The sequence below is a fragment of the Microcaecilia unicolor genome, chromosome 2 (genome assembly GCF_901765095.1).
Source record: "Microcaecilia unicolor chromosome 2, aMicUni1.1, whole genome shotgun sequence".
Lineage (NCBI taxonomy): Eukaryota > Metazoa > Chordata > Amphibia > Gymnophiona > Siphonopidae > Microcaecilia > Microcaecilia unicolor.
In genome coordinates, this window is record NC_044032.1 from 207,277,838 (window position 1) to 207,300,150 (window position 22,313).

Below are 22,313 nucleotides of genomic sequence, written 5' to 3' on the forward strand. Positions count from 1 at the left end.
TACAGTCTGGCCTGCTGTGTATTGAAGGAGAAAAGTGTGTCCACAACAGAGGTGTAGCCAGACCTCAAATTTTGGATGGGCTACTGGGCAAACTGGGTGGGCACATGTAGTCTCTACATCCCCCCCCCCCCCTCGGTGCCAACAAAAAGCACCAGAGGCAAGAACAGTTTCCTCTCCTTCTTGCTCCAGCCAGCAGCACTGTACACTCGCTGCTGCTGCCCTGCCCCCTTGTGCAGACTCATTTTTTTCACATGTGCAAAAACTGATCTTGTGTGGCAGGGGAAAGCCAGCGCGATGGCAGCACATACACAGTGTCACCGACTAGAGAAAATAGGAAAGGGAGCCGTCTTGGAGGACCTCTGCAGGTGGTGGGGCTTTGTGATCCCCACCTAGCCATAACAAAAGCAGTAGAATTTTGGTGAGTCCAAAGTGGGTGGGCCCAGGCCCATCAGGGCCCACCCGTGGCTCTGCCACAGGTCCCCAAAGAAACAGGAGCTGTCAGTTTGATCCACAGCTGCTCAAAGACACAGAGAGGGGCATAATCGAACGGGGCGCCAAAGTTTTCCTGGGGCCATCCTCGCAGGACGGCTCCGTGAAGGGGCGGGGGAACCTGTATTACCGAAACAAGATGGGCGTCCATCTTTCGTTTCGATAATACGGTCGGGGACGCCCAAATCTCAACATTTAGGTTGACCTTAGAGATGGTCGTCCCCGGTTTTCGGCGATAATGGAAACCGAGGACGCCCATCTCAGAAACGACCAAATCCAAGCCATTTGGTTGTGGGAGGAGCCAGCATTCGTAGTGCACTGGTCCCCTCACATGCCAGGACACCAACCGGGCACCCTAGGGGGCACTGCAGTGGACTTCAGAAATTGCTCCCAGGTGCATAGCTCCCTTACCTTGTGTGCTGAGCCCCCCAACCCCCCCCCCCAAACCCAATCTCCACTGTATACTGCTGTCATGGAGCTGGATATGACATTTTAGGCTGGCAAAAACAAATTTTTTTAGTTTTTTTTAGGGTGGGAAGGGGGTTGGTGACCACTGCGGGAGTAAGGGGAGATCATCCCCGATTCTCTCCAGTGGTCATCTGGTCAGTTCGGGCACCTTTTTGAGGCTTGGTCGCAAGAAAAAATGGACCAAGTAAAGTTGGCCAAGTGCTCGTCAGGGACGCCCTTCTTTTTTCCATTATCGGCCGAGGACGCCCATGTGTTAGGCACACCCCAGTCCCGCCTTCTCTACGCTGCCGACACGCCCCCGGGAACTTTGGTCATCCCAGTGACGGACAGCAGTTGAGGGTGCCCAAAATCAGCTTTCGATTATGCCGATTTGGGCAGCCCTGTGAGAAGGACGCCCATCTCCCGATTTGTGTCAGAAGATGGGCGCCCTTCTCTTTCAAAATAAGCCTGAGAGTGTCCTGAAGGAAGAGGGATTTGGTCACTGGGGAGACCTGAACCTGATCTTCTTTCAGAGAAAGCAAAAGAGATTGAAGCTGCTGCCAATATAACAGCCCCTTTTCAGGAAGGGATCTGGAAAGCTGGGAGCTGGTGAGTGCCACCATCTTAAAGCATCAGGGGGTTAATGATCCACCCAGGGTTCTATCTGTTAAACCTGCTCAATAAGGAAAGGCAAACACAGGGAACCATAGAGTCAACAGGAGTCACAGAGTGAACAGCAAATTTGTTGTTCCACTTAAGAGAAGGAGAGATGAAGTACAGGACTTATCCATTGCCCTAAATATTACACTCACTGTTGCAAGAGATAGAGGGCTACTGATTAATATCCAGGAGGAGAAAGAGGTGCATGGATTAAGGAACTTTTTGCAACTACTCAGTCTGTGAGGAGGTATGAATGATGCTACAATTGAAGTAGACAATACTATTCATAGGAAACCCAGAACTACTACTCAATTTGAGTCTTTTTACAACTTCCTCAACTTTATTTTATGGACAATTTACCTTTATTATTTTTATTTTCCTTCTTGTGTATATACTTGTACATTTCTAGACAGCACATTAAAGGCAAGTCTTTATTACAGCCTAAGAATGGTCTCTAGCCTTTTTCTGCCTTTTTAATTTACTAAGGGGCCCTTTGACTAAAGCGTGGTGTTTTGTTTTTTTATTACTCTTATCATGCGATAGTTGCAAAAACTAGTGCATGGTAAGTGTAATGCTTATGAAGTACATATAGGGGGCATGTCCAGCATCTGCCCTGCATTTCATACACAGGGCAGACACTGCAAGGCACCACTTTACATGCAGTGCCAGCGTGAGAGCACTGGCACAACCTGCCATTGCAGGTCAGTGTAGGCCTAACCTTAAATAACAGTATTGCTCACATCCTCCCCCACCCCCTGAAAGTGCAACTCCCTCTTCTACTCCTTCCTAGAGATTGCCAATACCACTGCAACTATGTATTTATTTATTTATTTGTTACATTTCTATCCCACATTTTCCCACCTATTTGCAGGCTCAATGTGGCTTACATAGTACCGGAGAGGCATTTGCAGACTCCGGTGTAAACAAATACAGATTGATGCGGTAAGAATAAAGTTCATGTGGTACAGCCACATTCTATTGCGCTACTAAACACATGCAGCGCTGTACACATTATATGTAGGGGCCTTATCTCTCCCCAGTGGGCTCACAATCTGAGGTGAAAATGTTTTCAGACACTCCAATTGGATGGTTAGGCTGCAAAAATAGTCTGAATACATTAACAGTCCAGAATTGGTGATTTTGGATTGTTAATAGATTCGGATTTCTACCTTGGCAGCCTAACCCTTAGACTGTATTTTCCCCAGACATTGTTGGGAGGGTCTTTTGGATTTTTTTTTATAGAGTCCAATGCACTTAAATACTGAGGAAGGTTTTGTGATGTTGGGAATGATATCATGTTAAGAGTGTCTTGCAAGAGAGGAACTGAGGAGTCTGAGGTACTCAATCTGGGACCCATGAAGAAAGAAGGGAGGGAGGAGGAGTCCACCCCAGGAACTCCAAAAAAGAGTTCTGTCAAGAAGACCAGGAGAGAGGACCTATACAGTACTACTTACATGAGAAGAAAGAAGAATTTGGGACTGTATCCCTTTAAATTCCACTCAGTTAAAAAAAAATTTTTTGTTTGCATTGTAGATGTCTTTTTTGGAGGAACTGCACCAGATAAATTTTATTTTTTTTGTTACATTTGTACCCTGCGCTTTCCCACTCATGGCAGGCTCAATGCGGCTTACATGGGGCAATGGAGGGTTAAGTGACTTGCCCAGAGTCACCAGGAGCTGCCTGTGCCTGAAGTGGGAATCGAACTCAGTTCCTCAGTTCCCCAGGACCAAAGTCCACCATCCTAACCACTAGGCCACTCCTTCATGATTATAAGAAAAATATCCCCAGTGGAGTTTCTATTCCAGGTACTATCAGGCAGCCAAGACCTTGAGGCATCTTCCTCCTCCACTTCAGGCAACCAGAACCCCTTTCTCAGCAATAACCCCTTGGGCTCTCTTTCTGTCCCTTGAATGCTTACACCCTGCAACAGGCAGACCCTGGTATATCTTCATGTTTTTGGAGAGGGTGGGGGTGGGGATGAGCTCTCTTGTTCCTGGACTCAGGATTTGGAAACTTGTTCCGGCTAAGTTCTGTGAATAACCCCTTTGCACCCAGGAATGTACCAGAGGACAGACTGTATTCAGCAACAACTTTACTGGCACTTACTTAGTAATTTCATTTTACATGGTATTTACAAACATATAAGCAATCAGTTAGATATTTAAAGACATTAATGTAAAGCATTAAGATTAGTTTCAACATAGAGCAGGGGTGTCTAACCTTGGCCCAGTTGGGTTTTCAGGATTTCCGCAATTAATATGCATGAGATCTGTTTGCATACAATGGAGGTAGTGCATGCATATTCATTGGGAAAATCCTGAAAACCCGACTGAGTTGCACCCTTGACGACTGAGGCTGGATACCCCTGATATAGAGGTACACAGACATTGTAACCAGTGGCGTAGCTACGTGGGGCCTGAGGGGGCCTGGGCCCCCGTAGATTTGGCCCTGGCCCCCTGCCGACGATCCCCTTGAACCCCCTCCCGCCACCAACCCTCCCCCGCCGTCACCGCCCGCCCCGCCGCCGCATCAGATACCTTGTTTGCTGGCGGGGGTCCCCGAACCCCACCAGCCGAAGACAGTCTTCTTCAGCACCGGAGTAGCACCTTCGTTCAACTAAGTTCCTGGTGTGATCAGCTGTTTCTGACGCCTTACGTCCTGCACCGTGCATGTAGCCCCGTGCAGGATGTAAGGCGTCAGAAACAGTGATCACACCAGGAACTGGCAAAAACTGGATCCACTCTATACCTCCTTCAGTCAAGTCTACAGAGGACCCAGCTTTTACCTATGGATGTAGAGCAAGAAATGAAGAAGAAAGGAGGAAAGTAAAGAAATATGAAAAGGAATCCCTGGAAGCGGAGTTAAGCGAACATATAGAGAGCAGCAGAATCAGAGACTGGGACCAACATGATCAGAAAAACAAAGTCACCAGGCAACAAAGGTAGAAAAAAATCATTTTATTTTCATTTTAGTGTTTGGAATATGTCCAATTTGAGAATTTACATCTGCTATCTTATTTTGCACTAGGTATACTGGAGCTGTAACATCTTACAGAAATTATTTATAATGAAAAAATTCAAGTTATTTTTTTTCTCCTATATTGGTATAATATTTTCAATGATGCCTGCTTATATGCGCCATGGTTGGTATAAGGGGTGTGGCTAAAATGGGTGTGGCCATCATATGGGCGGAGCCACATGTGGTAGCCCCACCCATAATGAGTACCGGTACCTTTTTTTCCTACAAAAAAAAGCACTGGATACCTATGAAATGGCATCACTGCAAATATACCAAACAAAAGGTGGAAGAAAACCAAGTCCATGTGACCAGCCAAAACACAGGAGTAAGAGCTCCAAACAAAGTTTTATTAGGACCCTACACGGTCTGTGTTTCGGCAAAAATGCCTTCTTCAGGGGTCTAAAAACACAAAGTTTAAAATCAATACACTTTGTTTGGAGCTCTTACTCCTGTGTTTTGGCTGCTCACTTGGACTTGGTTTTCTTCCACCTTTTGTTTGGTGTGCTTGCGTTTTTGTGGAAGGAGTGGAGCCCCCCCTTGTTATCACTGCAAATATTACATCAGGCCTACAGCATCAGTATACTTACTACTGGGAAACTAAAACAAGCAGGATCCCTACAGAAGAGCTTTGTAGTGGAGGAGCAGTCTAATGGTTAGAGCAGTGGGCTGAGAACCACAGAGGCCCAATTCAAATCTCACTGCTTCTTCTTGTGATCTTGGAACAAGTCACTTATCTCTCCATTGCCTCAGTAATAAAAATTTAGGGGCCCTTTTACTAAGTAGTGTTCAGTTCTTAACACATGGTTGCTGCACGGTAACAGGCTACCACACAAATGTAAAATAATGTTTATCTGTTCTACCTTAGTTTTCTAATTAGGTTGATTCCGGTCTCTCTTTTCCACTGTGCTTAAGTTAGTCTTCTCCTAGTCCTTTCAGTGTTTCCTTTCCATTTCTTCTTTCATTTGTCTTCTTCCTCTCTTTTCTACATCTGCCTGCCAGTTGATCTTCCCTTTCATGTTTTTTCTCAGCTTCACCTCATTTTCTTCTTTTCTCACCCTCTACTCCTGTTTTCACCTTTCACCTACCTACTAGCTTTCCATCTCCCATTGCTAACCTTCTCAGTCCTCCCATTATCCCATTTATACCTTTCCCCACCTTATTTTCCCTTTGTCTTTCACTCACTTCCTAGTCCCACACTCATTCTCTGTGCTCACCATATCCCAAGCCCTCAGCTATCTTCCTGTGACTCTCATTCCCTTACGACTCCCAGCTCTTTTCTCATCACTCAATCCCTCCTGGCATCCAACCCCTTTTTTCTTACCTCTTATCCAACTTCCCCTTTCCTCTCTTTCAACTTCTCCCCAATCCCATTTCCACATTCTCTCTCCTCTTCCATAATCCCATCGCTTTACACCAGTGACGTAGCCAAGGGTGGGCCTGGGTGGGCCCAGGCCTACCCACTTTGGGCTCAGGCCCACCCAGTAGCAGCACACCTATGAAGTATCTGGCGGGGATCCCCAAGCCCCACCAGCCGAAAATTCCCAACAACTGTCCTTCCTGCATACCAGCCTTCCCTCTAATGTATTACTGCCTATGCGGAACAGGAAGTTGCATCAGAGGGAAGACTGTGGGGCCAACATGAGCAGTGTGTATTAATGGCTGCTCACTGCCAGTGAAAATCTGCTATTTAAAAGGTATAGGGGGAGGGGGATGTTTGAGAGACCATATGGCATGCAGGCGAGAGGGAGAGACCAAATCACTTGTGGTACAGGGCAGAGTTCTTCCCACCCATCTTGGACCCAGGCCCACCCAAAATTGAGTGTCTGGCTGTGCCCCTGCTTTACACACCATCACTCCACCCCTCCCTCCAAATGTTATTTTCCCTAGGGCCGGCTCAAGAGGTTGCAGCACCCTGAGCCAACTTTTGTTTTTGTGTCCCCTGCCCCACCTCCCACTTGCCCTGTCCCCCTGCCTTGGGGTCAATCTGGAGGAATGAGCTGCAAAAATATAAGTAATACACATTTTCAAAGTTGACATTTTTCATTCTTTAAAAAATTGAAAATAAATATTGTGTACCTTTGTCTGATCATTGAGGAGCCCTTTTACCAAAGCTTAGTACACAGTAAGCTTTAGTAAAAGAGACCCTTAATTTGTCCAGTTTGATTGGTCCTAGTCTGTCTTTAGCAATTCCTCTTGTTTGCGTTTAGGTCTTTTTCAGGATCCCATTTCCATTTTCTGTTTCTTTCCTTCCTTTCTCTTTGACTTCATCTACCCTGCCTTCTTCTCTTCATCTCTGACACTGATCCTTCAAGTTTCAGCTTTTTTTTTCTGCATTTCTATCTTTTAGCTAGATTTTAAGTTTAAACACTTTTTTGTTGAACATATAAAAAGGTACAGGCCAGCAAATAAACACTTGAGTTGATCAATATTTTACAATCAAGCCAAACCACCACGGAAGTGTAATTGAAAACGCTGAGCTGATTTTCCTGCATCGGCAGTGGTGAGTCCTTCATCACATTTTACTTTTCTTGCGACTTATCATCTAAAGAGTGGATTCTTCGTCCTTGTTTAAAAAAAAATCTTTTTATTTTTTAACATCAGGTGCTGCATCTATTATTATTTTTAGTTTTAAACAGCACAGGACAAAACTTGCACCATCTATTTTGGGTATTTGCATCACAGACTCTTTTATTTTATTATATTCATATCTTTTCTGAGCACAGAATAACAGAGGTCCTGTGTTCTTACCAAATTATGTATTAATTTTTACAAATTAGCATTTTTCAACATTTGTGCCCTGATACAATATATTGCATATTATATTTTTTCTTGAGATATTTTTTTGAAATATTGGTGTATTTGTGGATAAGATGTGCGCAGATTTTGTTTGATACCAAACTTTATGCATTGATTTTCCGATATAGGCATATACATTCCCTTTTATATATATATATATACAAGACATATTCTTTATGCATGCTATGTTGCCATAAATAACTGAGCGTTTTCTGCTTTATCTATAGGATTACAATTGTAGCAGAAGCCTTGCTTTCATTCTTTTTGAGCTTAATATTCGTATATCTATATATCACAAGGTCAGTTTATCTATGATACTTGACTTATATGGTTACATCATATATATCATATATTATTTACTAATTGATTTTAAGTGTGTTTTATTTATTTATTTCACTGTATTTTGAGGTTTTTTTCGTTATACTTCATTTTGATGTTTTTTCTGCTAATTTTTAGATTATACAACACCTTTATTGTATGTTATATATAATTTAATATTTTGTAATAATTTAATAATTTAAGTATTATATATTTGAAAACTATATATGTATATATGTATGAGTATATGTATTTTTACGTGTGTGTATATATATATATATATATATACAGTGGTGTGCTGGTAAATTTTTAACAACAGAGTCTCTCCCCGGTCCAACTCGGCGCCCCCCCCTCACCTCTGCGACCCCCCAAAATTGCAGAGCTGGCCATAGCCGGGGGGAGGGGGCAATGCATTACTCTCTCCAGGAAAAAAAATTAAATGATCCCAGGTTCCAATCTAATTCATGTTTAATATGGGATAAAATGCCATAAATAAGTAAATAAATATAAACTTTTTTCAGCACCTGATTCTCAAAGTGGACATATTCCAAACACTATAATGAAAATAAAATTATTTTTTCCTACCTTTGTTGTCTGGTGACTTTGTTTCTCTGATCATGCTAGTCCAGTATCTGATTCTGCTGCTCTCTGTCTGTTCCCTTGACTCCGTTTCCAGGGCTTCCTTTCCATTTATTTCTTTTCTTTCCTCCTTTCTTCTTCATTTCTGGTCCTCCGCAGACTTGACTGTCCAGTGGATCTAGCTTCTTCCTATTTTCTCCATCCATGTGCAGTTTCTCTCCTCAATTCCTTTTCCCCTCATCTAATCTCCTTCCTCTATCTTCCCTCCATGTCCAGCATTTCTTCTCTCTCCCTTCCCTCCCCTCCATCCATGTCCAGAATTTCTCTTGCTCTCCCCTCCATCCATGTCCTGAAACTCTCCTCTCTCCCCTGCCCCCCTCTCCCCATCCATGCCCAGCAAGTCTCTCCCCTGCCCCCCTCTCCCCATCCATGCCCAGCAAGTCTGTCCCCTGCTCCCTCTCCCCATCCATGCCCAGCAAATCTCTCTCCTGCCCCCTTCTCCCCATCCATGCCCAGCAGGTCTCTCCCCTGCTCCCTCTCCACATCCATGCCCAGCAGGTCTCTCCCCTGCCCCCCTCTCCCCATCCATGCCCAGCAAATCTCTCCCCTGCCCCCCTCTCCCCATCCATGCCCAGCAAATCTCTCCCCTGCCCCCTCTCCCCATCCATGCCTAGCAAATCTCTCCCCTGCCCCCCTCTCCCCATCCATACCCAGTGATTCTCTCCTCTGCCCCCTCGCCCCATCCATGCCCAGCAAATCTCTCCCCTGCCCCCCTCCCCATCCATACCCAGCGATTCTCTCCCCTGCTCCCCTCTCCCCATCCATGCCCAGCAAATCTCTCCCCTGCCCCCTCTCCACATCCATGCCCAGCGATTCTCTCCCCTGCCCCCCCTCCCCATCCATACCCAGCGATTCTCTCCCCTGCTCCCCTCTCCCCATCCATGCCCAGCAAATCTCTCCCCTGCCCCCCTCTCCACATCCTAGCCCAGCAAGTCTCTCCCCTGCCCCCTCTCCCCATCCATACCCAGCGATTCTCTCCCCTGCCCCCTCTCCCCATCCATGCCCAGCAAATCTCTCCCCTGCCCCCCTCCTCTCCCCATCCATGGCCAGCAAGTCTCTCCCCTGCCCCCTCTCCCCATCCATACCCAGTGATTCTCCTCCCTCCCCTGCCCTTCCCTCCCGCTCCCAAACAAGTCCAGTGAACGATGTCCTTCGCCCCCACCCTCCCCTCCCGCTCCCATCTGACTTTTTAAATTACCTCCGTCAAAACCGCTATTTAAAGCCCTGCTGCGTGCAGGCCGTCTCTCCAGGCTTCCCCTGCTTGCTTCGGTGACGTTCGTGCCCTTAGTCCCGCCTTCTGACGTCATTCTGACATCATTTCCTTTTTCCGCGAAGGCGGGACTAAGGGCACGAACATCACCGAAGCAAGCAGGGGAAGCCTGGAGAGACGGCCTGCACGCAGCAGGGCTTTAAATAGCGGTTTCGACGGAGGTAATTTAAAAAGTCAGATGGGAGCGGGAGGGGAGGGTGGGGGCGAAGGACATCGTTGGACATGTTTCGGAGCTGCAGGGGTGGTAAGCATGGCTTGTGATGGCACCCTCCTGCCATGCTTAGCTCCCCTAATGGAGCCGGCTCGCCCCCAACAACAACCGGCTCGCAGGAGCTGTCAAAATTTAACAAGCGGCTCTTGCAAGCCGGACAGAACCGGCTCCAGCACACCACTGTGTGTGTGTGTATATATATATATATATATATATATATATATATATATATATATATATTCTAGCATTTCTGCAATACATTTTTTTTATATAAAATTTTTTTTATTTAAAATTTTGTATGTAATTTATGTTCATCACACATTTAATGTTTTATACTTATTTTACATGTTTGTTTTATTACCATTATTTGGTTTTATTTCATAGACTCCTGAAGAAGGTGTCTGTAGCGCCGAAACACAGCTGTGTTGAGTCGAGTGTATCTATACAGTGGTGGAAATAAGTATTTGATCCCTTGCTGATTTTGTAAGTTTGCCCACTGACAAAGACATGAGCAGCCCATAATTGAAGGGTAGGTTATTGGTAACAGTGAGAGATAGCACATCACAAATTAAATCCGGAAAATCACATTGTGGAAAGTATATGAATTTATTTGCATTCTGCAGAGGGAAATAAGTATTTGATCCCCCACCAACCAGTAAGAGATCTGGCCCCTACAGACCAGGTAGATGCTCCAAATCAACTCGTTACCTGCATGACAGACAGCTGTCGGCAATGGTCACCTGTATGAAAGACACCTGTCCACAGACTCAGTGAATCAGTCAGACTCTAACCTCTACAAAATGGCCAAGAGCAAGGAGCTGTCTAAGGATGTCAGGGACAAGATCATACACCTGCACAAGGCTGGAATGGGCTACAAAACCATCAGTAAGACGCTGGGCGAGAAGGAGACAACTGTTGGTGCCATAGTAAGAAAATGGAAGAAGTACAAAATGACTGTCAATCGACAAAGATCTTGGGCTCCACGCAAAATCTCACCTCGTGGGGTATCCTTGATCATGAGGAAGGTTAGAAATCAGCCTACAACTACAAGGGGGGAACTTGTCAATGATCTCAAGGCAGCTGGGACCACTGTCACCACGAAAACCATTGGTAACACATTACGACATAACGGATTGCAATCCTGCAGTGCCCGCAAGGTCCCCCTGCTCCGGAAGGCACATGTGACGGCCCGTCTGAAGTTTGCCAGTGAACACCTGGATGATGCCGAGAGTGATTGGGAGAAGGTGCTGTGGTCAGATGAGACAAAAATTGAGCTCTTTGGCATGAACTCAACTCACCGTGTTTGGAGGAAGAGAAATGCTGCCTATGACCCAAAGAACACCGTCCCCACTGTCAAGCATGGAGGTGGAAATGTTATGTTTTGGGGGTGTTTCTCTGCTAAGGGCACAGGACTACTTCACCGCATCAATGGGAGAATGGATGGGGCCATGTACCGTACAATTCTGAGTGACAACCTCCTTCCCTCCGCCAGGGCCTTAAAAATGGGTCGTGGCTGGGTCTTCCAGCACGACAATGACCCAAAACATACAGCCAAGGCAACAAAGGAGTGGCTCAGGAAGAAGCACATTAGGGTCATGGAGTGGCCTAGCCAGTCACCAGACCTTAATCCCATTGAAAACTTATGGAGGGAGCTGAAGCTGCGAGTTGCCAAGCGACAGCCCAGAACTCTTAATGATTTAGAGATGATCTGCAAAGAGGAGTGGACCAAAATTCCTCCTGACATGTGTGCAAACCTCATCATCAACTACAGAAGACGTCTGACCGCTGTGCTTGCCAACAAGGGTTTTGCCACCAAGTATTAGGTCTTGTTTGCCAGAGGGATTAAATACTTATTTCCCTCTGCAGAATGCAAATAAATTCATATACTTTCCACAATGTGATTTTCCGGATTTAATTTGTGATGTGCTATCTCTCACTGTTACCAATAACCTACCCTTCAATTATGGGCTGCTCATGTCTTTGTCAGTGGGCAAACTTACAAAATCAGCAAGGGATCAAATACTTATTTCCACCACTGTATATATAAAAGGCACTTTGAAGCCTCAAGCCGGAAACTTGAGGCACCCGAGATATCCGGTTTGGCCTGCAGGCTCCAGTCACTGTAGCTCCGCCCTCACATCAAAACGCGATGATGTTGAGGGCTGGGCGGCCCTTGCGTCAAAACGCGATGACATTGAGGGCGGGGCGGCCCTCGCAACCACGTCACTGAGGGACGAAGGGACAAAGAGGAGAGGTGTGCAACTCGGAACGGAGGCACGGAGGGGGTGTCTGCAACTCGGGAGGGAGGGAGGACGGGGGGGGGGGATTACCCTGCTAGCGCCCGTTTCATTTTTGCCAGAAACGGGCATTTTTTACTAGTATTTAAATAAAGAGATTGTTCCTAAGCTACGTCACCTACTGGTGTTGTTCAAGAGCCTACTCCTCCTACTTCCCCTTTCCTCAGACAATATTTTACAATAACATTCCCTGCCCAAATTCCCCCTTATCTTCATCCATTAAATCTCGTTATTAATAACCTATATAAAACTTCCACCTTAAAGTCTACCAAATTGGGTACTACCTATTATACAGGATAAATCTGGTAATCCAACAAGGCTTCAGTACACAATCCTACCCCATTCCCCCTCCCCCCCAGTACCCCCTTTAGCTAGATTTTATTCCTCCTTTTCCCCGTCTAGCACTGTGCCACTCCACTTTGTATGCTTGCATCTGTGGTCCTTCCATTTCTACCAATAGCATATGAAGAAGAGATTTAGGCCACTTCCCCTTTACTACCCACCATACAAAACAAAACAAAACAAAACTCTAATTTTGGTTTCTTCTTAACAGCAACATAAACGCCTTCCACTACTAGGCACTCTGTGAAGAGATACAAAACCGTGGAAAAAGCAAATGATATACATATATAGCTAGGGCTGGCACCTTCCATTAGGCAAACTAGTCAGTTGCCTAGACTGCTGAGACTCAGGGGTAGGAAATGGCAAACAGCAGCCTGACATTCTTTCCTCCCAATCAGCAGGAGCAAGAACAGCCAAAAGAACTAGCAGGTAGCTTGGCAGCTAAACAAGGAAGCTGAGGCCCCAGCACAGGAATGTTGAAAACCTGCTGTGTCCCTGCCTACTCGATACAAGAGCCTTCAGCAATCAGCATGTGCCCAGTATAGATTGTATAGATTGAAATGCTGAGTGTGATTTGCTGATTTTTGGCTGCTCCCCCAGGCTACTGTGGCAAAGCGTGGGAAGGAGAAAAAGGAAATGCTGGACACCAGATGGTGGACTGGATTGCTTGGGGAGGGGGAGGAGATTGCTGGTCCTTGGGGGGGGGGGGGGGGGGGCGAGAGGGGAAGAGAAAAGAAGCCAAAGATACTGGAGTAAGTAAAGAGAGGAATGCGAATGCTGGACTATGGGAAGAAGAGAATCATCTGTAAATTGCTGGACATGGGGGGGGGGGGGGGGGGAGCGCAAGATTGTCCTTATAGTTAACATTATTAGTTCCCAAAACCAAACTACTAAAACCTTCTTTATTTAAAAGTCGTCAGTGCAAACACTTCAATGTGTCATAAAAGTTTAATACACTTCTGTTGGGCAGACTGGATGGACCGTGCAGGTCTTTTTCTGCCGTCATCTACTATGTATGTTACTTCCTAATGGGAAATGCAAATTGGGAATTATTATTGAGAACTCTTATTTATGCATTTTTCCCGTAAACAAACTGGGAGAAAATAAATAGGCCCCTGGTAATCACTGGTTTTCCTTCACGTTACGGTTACCCACTCTGACCTGAGAGTTGTTACTGTTCCCATTGTGGGTATGCCGTGTGCCTGCTGCTCCTCATTTCAATTTGCAGCTCTAACATTTGGCAGCCTTAATTTGTCGTCCTTCTCATTCCCCCCTCTTATGGTCTCCTTTAAATCACCACCCAGCAGCGTGATTTTGAAAAGAGCAACAGGGATGTAGTTGTCCCTCTGAAAAATGCTTGAACTGAAACAGGATTTGTGGCTCCTGAAAGGAGAATCTGGACTTTTACTTATTTTCCCTGCTATGATCTCCTTCTTGGAGGGACACGTCGAGAACCCAAAGCTGCTGACTGGAATGCACTAAGTATCGGGGATGAAAGAATCCGCTCTTGTTACAGCAGCGGTCTCTTATCCACTAATGTGTTGGTTTTTCACCATAATAACTACTGTAGTTTCGTAACTTCTGAATTAACTAAGTCGTAAAATCCTTGATTAGTGCAATAACCCCTTAGGTTGCGTAGACGGTTTTGCTGTCATGCTGAAGGGTGTTGTCCCAGTTGAACCAGTCTGCTCTTGCAGGCATAGTAAGTTCACTGTTGGTTCATAGCACTACAGCAGTCAGACAGGGAAATTGAAGCTTCGTGAAGTTACTTTGCAGGCACCTTCTGACCTGCAAGGCGGAAGTGGCGAGCTCCGGCTCCAGGGGAGGGACTTGCCAGCCGTGCACCTCCTTAAAAAGCGTGGCAAGCGGCAGGCTCGACTCGGGAGCCCTCTGCAACCGACCATGGCTGACAACACGGCGTTCGATACCGACGTGGTCACCCTGACCCGCTTCGTGCTGGAGGAAGGCAGGAAAGCCAAAGGCACCGGGGAACTGACGCAGCTGCTCAATGCCATCTGCACGGCCGTGAAAGCCATCTCGTCGGCCGTCAGGAAGGCTGGCCTGGCACATCTGTGAGTGCAGGGTGGTGTGTGGACAGTGACACGTGTAGCCGAACCGGGCTTTGCACCCAGCTCGATCCGTGGTCGCTGATGAATGATTGGGGGTGGGGGGCTTTCTTTGATATCCGAACGAAGAGATAGCGAACAAGACCGAGGGGGCTGGGAGATGAGGCCATAGGTTTTTGGAGACAGTCTGATGAAAGCTGTTCTTTTTGGCTTTAGTACATTAGGTAACCTTTTTTATTATTATTATTATTTTAACTTGCACTGCAGTGCTATTTCTGCCTTTGCAGTTTTGGATTGCAAGGGCTCGCATCTTTTTTACACAATTAATGAAAGTAGTCCCCCCTATCTTTTAAATTCCTGCAATATAGAATGGGAACAGCTCAGTCATGGTGTGACGAAAATCCAAAATGAACAGTTTGGACTCCCAGGACTGTAGCTCTAAACTAAAACATCTCCACTCGGTGAAATAATGCCATGAGGCATTGGAGCCGACTCTGTGGGTGCTTGAGCACCCCCAACATTGAGAAAATTCCTTGTATGTGTCCAGGGAGGGGTCATTTCCATTGGGCTTAGCACCCCCAATAATTTTGAAAAGTTGGCTCCTATGCCGTGAGGGAGAGAAGCTTTGCCCAGTGTCGCCTCTCTTTGTTTGCACTTAGGCAATCGGTAGTCAGTGTTTAAACTTTGGACTCAATTAGGATAATGGCAAAATAAGGAACCTTTTTTACTAAGCTGTGGTTAAAGGGGACCTGCGCTAGTGGTGGTGGCTGTTTTTGTGAGCCAAGGCCCTATTTACCGCAGTGGGGGAAAATAGCCAAAAATGAAATGGCAGTGCGGTATGTTTGTATTTGCCATGTGGCAATTTTTTTTTTTTTTGGGGGGGGGGGGGGGAAGCATTTACCGCCACACAATGAGGTGGTGGTAGCTTTGTAATGTGCAACGCTGCCCGTTTACTGCCGGGTAACCCCCTGCGGAAATATTTTTTTCAATATTTCTGCTAGCGCCACAAATGGCACACGCTGGGGGTGGTCCCTGCATTGGGCCAGCGGTAGTTCTGGGTTGCCAGGTGGCAGCCCTTTAATAAAAGGGCCCCTAAAGTAACTTGTTTCTTTGCAGGACAAATGCTTAAACCTGCCTAAGGGGCCCTTTTACTAAAGGGTGGTAAAATCTGGGTTTAGGACGTTCTAATGCGGGCCTTTCCACTGCGCCAAGCCCGGATTTAGGGACACTTTTGCTAAAGCTTGGTGCGTGCTAACGGACATTAGCATGTGCTAAATGCCGTACAGTCCATTATATACCAATGGGTCACATGATAGCGCATGCGAATGTCCATGAGCACGCTCTCAGCTTTAGTTAAAAGGCTCCTTGATATGGCACTTCTTATAGAATTTTTTTTAAGGTCATGCGCTAATGTACCTATTAGTACGTGGCACCTGCACAAAAAATTGATGTGGGAAGCCCTTACTGCCTCCTGTTCGACGCTGCATGATCCAGTTAGTATTAACTGACCAAGCATCCCTTTGGAATTTAATCTATCCCACCTCACTTTCGTGTCTTGCAGTATAAGCAGAAACCCTGGTATCAAGGACACCTACATCTTTTGAATTCAGAAGGAATGGATCCTCAGAAGCTTAGCCGAGATGGGTGGCAGAGCCGGTGGTGGGAGGCGGGGCTGGTGGTTGGGAGGCGGGGCTAGTGCTGGGCAGACTTCTATGGTCTGTGCCCTGAAAATGGCAGAAACAAATCAAGGTCAGGTATATGCAAAAAGTAGCACATAGGAATTTATCTTGTTGGGCAGACTGGATGGACTGTGCAGGTCTTTTTCTGCCGTCATCTACTATGTTACTGTGTTAATCATAAGGCCCTAGCTGGATAATGCAGGAAATCCCATGACACACCCCCTCTGAAAAATATTTTTAAAATGAATCAGTAATGTGTGGGTTACCACGTGCAAACAAGGGAAAATACTGAGAAACACGTTAGTGCTTTTTCTGTAGTAGTCTGTGTGCACTAACCCCTCATTAGGGGCTTAACCCTCTTTAGTAAAAGAGCCCCTGTAATGTTAATGTGCAGTATAGCATATGGCAACAGTTGATGTGCTAACTGCTTTTGCAGTATCTTGAGGTTACCATGCACTAAAATCACGTGTGAAGGGAATTTTTCTTGTTAGAGGCAGAACTAGGCAGGACATGGGCCAGGAATGGGTGGGAAGAACGTACAATAATTAACACACACTTTCTGCACACTAACCACAGAGGGGCCTGCTCGCTAATTGCAACCTGTTTACCCATGCTAATTCATAACAGGGGCGTATCTGCATGGGGCCACAGGGGCCTGGGCCCCTGCAGATTTCGCCCTGGACCCCCCTACCGTCGTTAACCCTCCCCCACCTACCTCCAACCCTTTCCCCACCTACCGCGGTCACCTACCCCCCGAGGTCACCTACCCCCCGAGGTCCGCTCCTGCCGGTTTTTTAAAATATTACTTCAGCTGGCGGGGGACCCCAACCCCCGCCAGCCCAGCCGATGTCTTTAACTTCTTCATCCTCGTGCTGTTCCTGCAATGTATCCTTCCAGTTGGACGGAGTTTGACGTTGCAGCATGTTGACGTCCTGCACGTACAACGTGCTGCGACGTCAAACTCCGTCCAATTGGAAGGATGCATTGCAGGAACAGCACGAGGATGAAGAAGTTAAAGACCTCGGCTGGGCTGGCGGGGGTTGGGGTCCCTTGCCAGCTGAAGTAATATTTAAAAAAAACGGCAGGAGCGGACCTTGGGGGGGGTAGGTGACCGCGGTAGGCGGGGAAAGCGTTGGTGGTAGGTGGGGGAGGGTTAACGGCGGTGGGGGAGGGTTAACAGCGGGGGGGGGGGGGTTATAATGTGCCCCCTCACTCTAGCCCCTGCCGCCCCTACCGCCGAACCTCAGATACGCCTCTGATTCATAACCTGCAGTGGAAAATGCTGGGCATACCGGCAAGTGGATGCTGCATTAAATTTGCAGCTACAATGCGCTAATTTTCTGCATTAAGCGGCAATAACTGCAAAATTTTACCCAGTTAAGTAAAAGGGCTCCTTTCTCTTCTCAGTGTCTGAAAATGCTGTCTACATAACCAGTGCATTCTTTTTCGTTTTTTTTTTTTTTTAATTATTTTCTAATGTTGTATCATTAGAATAGGTACACTTTAATAAATATAAAAAAATACACAACTTACTCTTATTTATTTAAGACTTGGAAATATGCGCTAGATCCAGGGTGATATATTAACTTTATCCAGTGCACTATTCTTCCAGGGGGATTTATGGGCTGTTTCTAAGTACAAGCTGTTGGGTAGCCTAGGAAAGACTCTTAAAATGAGCAGCACCATCCCGTCTCTCTCTTTCTCTCTCTCTTCAGTAAACAGATTTTGCCTCTAACTCTTGTTAATTCACTTGGCAGTGCATTGTTAAGCTGTTACAGTGTGGCACTTTCTAGCTAATGTTCTGGGCTTCACAATAGTTACTGTAGTTGCAGGTTTTGACCAAACTAGGTTGTAAAAAGTTTGGTTAGTGCAACAACCCTGATTCTGAGGGGGTGTTGTCACACTTCAACCAATCAGTCTGTTCCTGCTCACACTTCAACCAATCAGTCTGTTCCTGCTAAGACACAGTTCTCTCAAACTTGCCTGGGAGGACGCTGGTCAGCACAGAGTGTTTCACAGAACTAGAAAGGAGGGTCCTTCAGCACAGAAAAATTCATGCTAGTTCTGTTACAGTTCATATTCAGGTCTCTAGAGGCACAGAATGGATTTTTCTGGCTACTTAAATAAAAGGCATTTCATCCTTAGAAAGAATGCAGCAATGTGTTGGAGCAGTTTAGGAGAAACAGTCATCCTTTTATCTTGTGGAAAGTCTTGTTAATTTATATAGTACTTTCTGTCTCCTATAGCATGATAGTCTTTTAATTTAATTAAAATGATATCTAGACTACCCATCCACTATTCTAGATGGATTACAATTTAACATTAAATAAGATAATACATGGAACAGTAGCAACAATAAAAAATTACACAACACACATGAAATAGAATAGATATTTTAAATCTGAGATGAGAAGTGACCTGATTTATGTTTGCTTTTTCTATTTTCAGAAATTTCTGATGGCTTAAGTCTTGCCATATCTTATTTTTTTTAAAGTGGTGTTAAAATATTTTGAACTTCTGCCAGCTGCAGTAAAGCCACTGGTTTGTAGCCTGTCTAACTTGTTCTATCAATACCTTTAGCAGCTATGCTGGAATTCCCCAGACTCTCACTAGTTGTGTGGCAATGTTGGACTGTTGGTGGGAGGGATGGGGTAGGTGTGATGCTGGACTTGGGGGGGCCCCCTTTTACTAAGCCACGTTAGGCTCTGCGCGCACCCAACGCACGCCAAAATTAACTTACTGCGTGCCTCTTGCGGTAATTTTATTTTTGGTGTGCATCCGCTACTCGCGTCTGGAAAATATTTTTACTTTCGGACGTGTGCAGGTCCTTACCGCACAGATTCCTTACCGCTAGGTCTATGGCTGGCGGTAAGGTCAGACACCCAAAATGGATGCGCAGCAATTTTGATTTTGCCACACGTCCATTTTCAGGGGAGAGAGGCATTTTTGGTACGTGCGCTGAAAAATATTTCTGGGCGTGCCCAAAACCCGTGCCTACACTACCGTAAGCCACTTTTTACTGCAGCTTAGTAAAAGGACCCCTTGATGAGGGAAGGAGAGTTGAAGGGACGAAATTAGAGAAGATGCAGTGGAAGATTCGGTGGGGGGGGGGGGGGGGGGGGGGGCTGGGCTTGACAAGGAGATAAGTGAGAGGAGGATGGCAATAAAGCTGGGGAGGTGGTAAAAAGTAGCAATTGAAGACCAGGAGGGGATAAGAGACAGAATAAAGGGATTGGAGGGAATGACAGGGAAGTAGCTGGGTCTAGTGAGAGGATGAGTTACAGAGCAAAGTAGATAAGGGCTGGGAAGGGAGTGACTTCAGATGGTGGAAGTGGGAGAAGGAGTGGGTGAAAAAAGAGAGGCTGGGGAAGGCGTGAATATGAGATGGGGGAATGGGAGGGCTAGGGAGAGGGTGAAGAGTGGGAAGATGGGCAGGGAGAAGGGCATTGAAAAGAAGGCAATTGAGGACTGGAGAGCACAATTTGAGTGGGCAGGAAGAAAAGTGGAAAGAGCTGAAAAAGATCAGATAGATGTGAAGGAGGATTGAAGACAGAGAGGAGAAATAGCAAATGGACAGCAGACCTTGAAAAGAATTAAGAGCAAAGACAAAGGAAAGCAGAAAAGAGAGTGGGACAAACTTAACTGGAAAAATAAAAGGTCCAGACAACAAAGGTAGACAGTGTTTTTATTAAGAATTTATTATTTGGAATATATCTGCTTTTGAAAGTGTGCAAATCTCATGTCTTTGTATATTGCACATTACAAGAAGAAATGCATTTCTTACTTTCTGATGTGCCACGTGTCACGCTGAGTCTGTCTTCTTGGGATTGTCAGTTAAAATTTTTGTCTGCATATTTCTGTTTCTAATATTTGGTGAGGGGCTATCTGTATTTTGCCTGTGTGAGTGAGGTGCAGTAGTCTTCTAGTATTGATATGTAAGGATCTTCAACCGTCCTTGTTCTGATTCTCCAATAGGAGGTGTAGTGCTCCCTTTTCATAGGTAGGGCAGATGCTTTGAGTCCTGGCATGGCTGTTAGGGTATGGCAGGATTTCTGTAAGGTTTTGTTATGCTTCTATCGTGTATATGGCAGTTGGCACTGGCAAGAAGTCATATAGAATTCTGGTAGTCTTGCTACCAGGAACTACAGTAATCATTCACAAGAAAGGTAGCGCAGGCCCTGGCAAAAAGTGTTGGCAAGTGTTTGAAATAATTTAGCTTGGTTACTGCAGACTACTTAGAAATCCATTGATAGGTGCACTTACATAGTAACATAGTAAATGACGGCAGATAAAACCTGTACGTCCATCCAGTCTGCCCCACAAGATAAACTCATTTTACATGGTATGTGATACTTTATATGTATACCAGAGTTTGATTTGTCCTTGCCTTTCTCAGGGCACAGACTGTATAAGTCCACCCAGAACTATTCTTGTACTAAGTTCTGGAGCTAACATTAAATAAGATAATACTTGAAAGTATTATTTGTCAATAATAATGTGACCTGGTTCAGACCTGTGTGCCTAGTGCCCCATTCTAATTAACGGGGCGGGGGGGGGGGGGGATCTCTTCTGGCTATGCCATTGGTGACCCCACCTCCTGATATGATCCCATTTGGGGTCCTGACCCATACTTTGGGAACCACTGCATAAGATGTCACTGTCGGCAGATTTCAAAGGAAGGATTTTGTAGTTTAACCATATGGAGGGAGATTCTATATATGGTGCCTAAACAAATCAGCGCTGAAATCAGTGGCGAATACACTTAATTGATATTTCAGCGCTTAAAACTACACGCATCCATTTACACCAATGAAAATATGGCGTAAATCCTGGCACATAGACTTAGGCGCACTGGACCGTATTCTGTAACTAGGCGTGGAGATTTCAGAACACCCACGAAATGCCCATAGCCACACCCCTTTTTGCCTGCTCACATTGTTACAGAATATGCTTAGCGAGTTGTGCACTTAAATTCTAATCAGTGCCAATTAGTACTCATTATTGCTTGTTAGGTGCTGTTATCAGCGCTCATTAGCTTGTAAAGCTATGTGCATTGTTATAGAATCCGCGCCAGTTTCAGCTCTGATCTCTAGGCACATTATATAGAATTCAGAGGGGGGGGGGGGGGGGGGGGGAGAGCGCCACTGATCCATTGCAGCCAGTATTGCTGCAGTACACTACTTGGCAGTACTTGCAAATGATACAGTTCAGTCACTAGGGTTTAATTAATTTTTACCTCAGGATAGCAATACAGGAAGGTGCATTTGCTGTCCTGCGGCATGCAAAAAAAAAAAAAGCTTTGCCCATGAGAGTACAGTGAAAAATTTGTGTTTCAGAATCCAAGGCAGCATAGAAGGGTTGGTTGAGAGGAGTGGATGTCTACTGGCACCCTCTCTCCTTCCCCCCCCCCTCCAACCCAACCACCCTGCCTTGGATATCTGCATTAGCCCCCCTGGTGGTTTAGCGGACCTATCCTGAACTGGCCTGCCCATCTCACCTTAAAAATTAAATCCCTGGTGTCTAGTGACACCCTCCTTCCCCCAGCCCACCGCACTGTAACTTACAAGAGAGGCAGAAGTGATTGGGATCTCGCCAGGTATTTGTGACCTGGATTGGCCACTGTTGGAAACAAGGATGCTGGGCTTGATGAACCTTTGGTCTGTTCCAGTGTGGCAATACTTATGTCACTTGCTTCTGTGCCACCATCTTGATAAATGGCAGCGCCCTGCATGGGGATTCACCAGGCAGGGCCTGCTGCCATATAAGATGGGATTGGGAGGTACCATATAAGATGGGATTGGGCGGTAGGAGGGTGACACTAGACACCAGGGATTTAATTTTTTTTTTAATTTGAGGAAAGGGTTTTGGGTCAGAGGGCAGGAGGGAATTGGTGGGCCACTAGACTATCGGGGAAATGTAAGGATGGGTGGGGGACACTAGAGGGCTCATTTTCAATGCACTTAGACTTACAAAGTTCCATAGGTGTCTATGGAACTTTGTAAGTCTGTGCTTTGAAAATACAACTCCACACTACCAGGAAAATATTTTAATTGTGGGTAGGGGGGTCAGGTTGGCGAGGGA

General features: G+C 45.9%; 1 protein-coding gene across 1 annotated transcript in view; it reads left to right on the top strand.

Moving 5' to 3' along the window:
• Window positions 1-14,226: 14,226 nt before the first annotated feature.
• The window catches only part of FBP1 (fructose-bisphosphatase 1), a 44,305-nt gene continuing 36,218 nt past the window's right edge, over window positions 14,227-22,313 (top strand). The window contains exon 1 of the mRNA XM_030193653.1: window positions 14,227-14,559. Coding sequence (XP_030049513.1) covers window positions 14,390-14,559 — 170 coding nt within the window. The 5' untranslated portion in view covers window positions 14,227-14,389. The remainder of the gene's footprint in view (window positions 14,560-22,313) is intronic.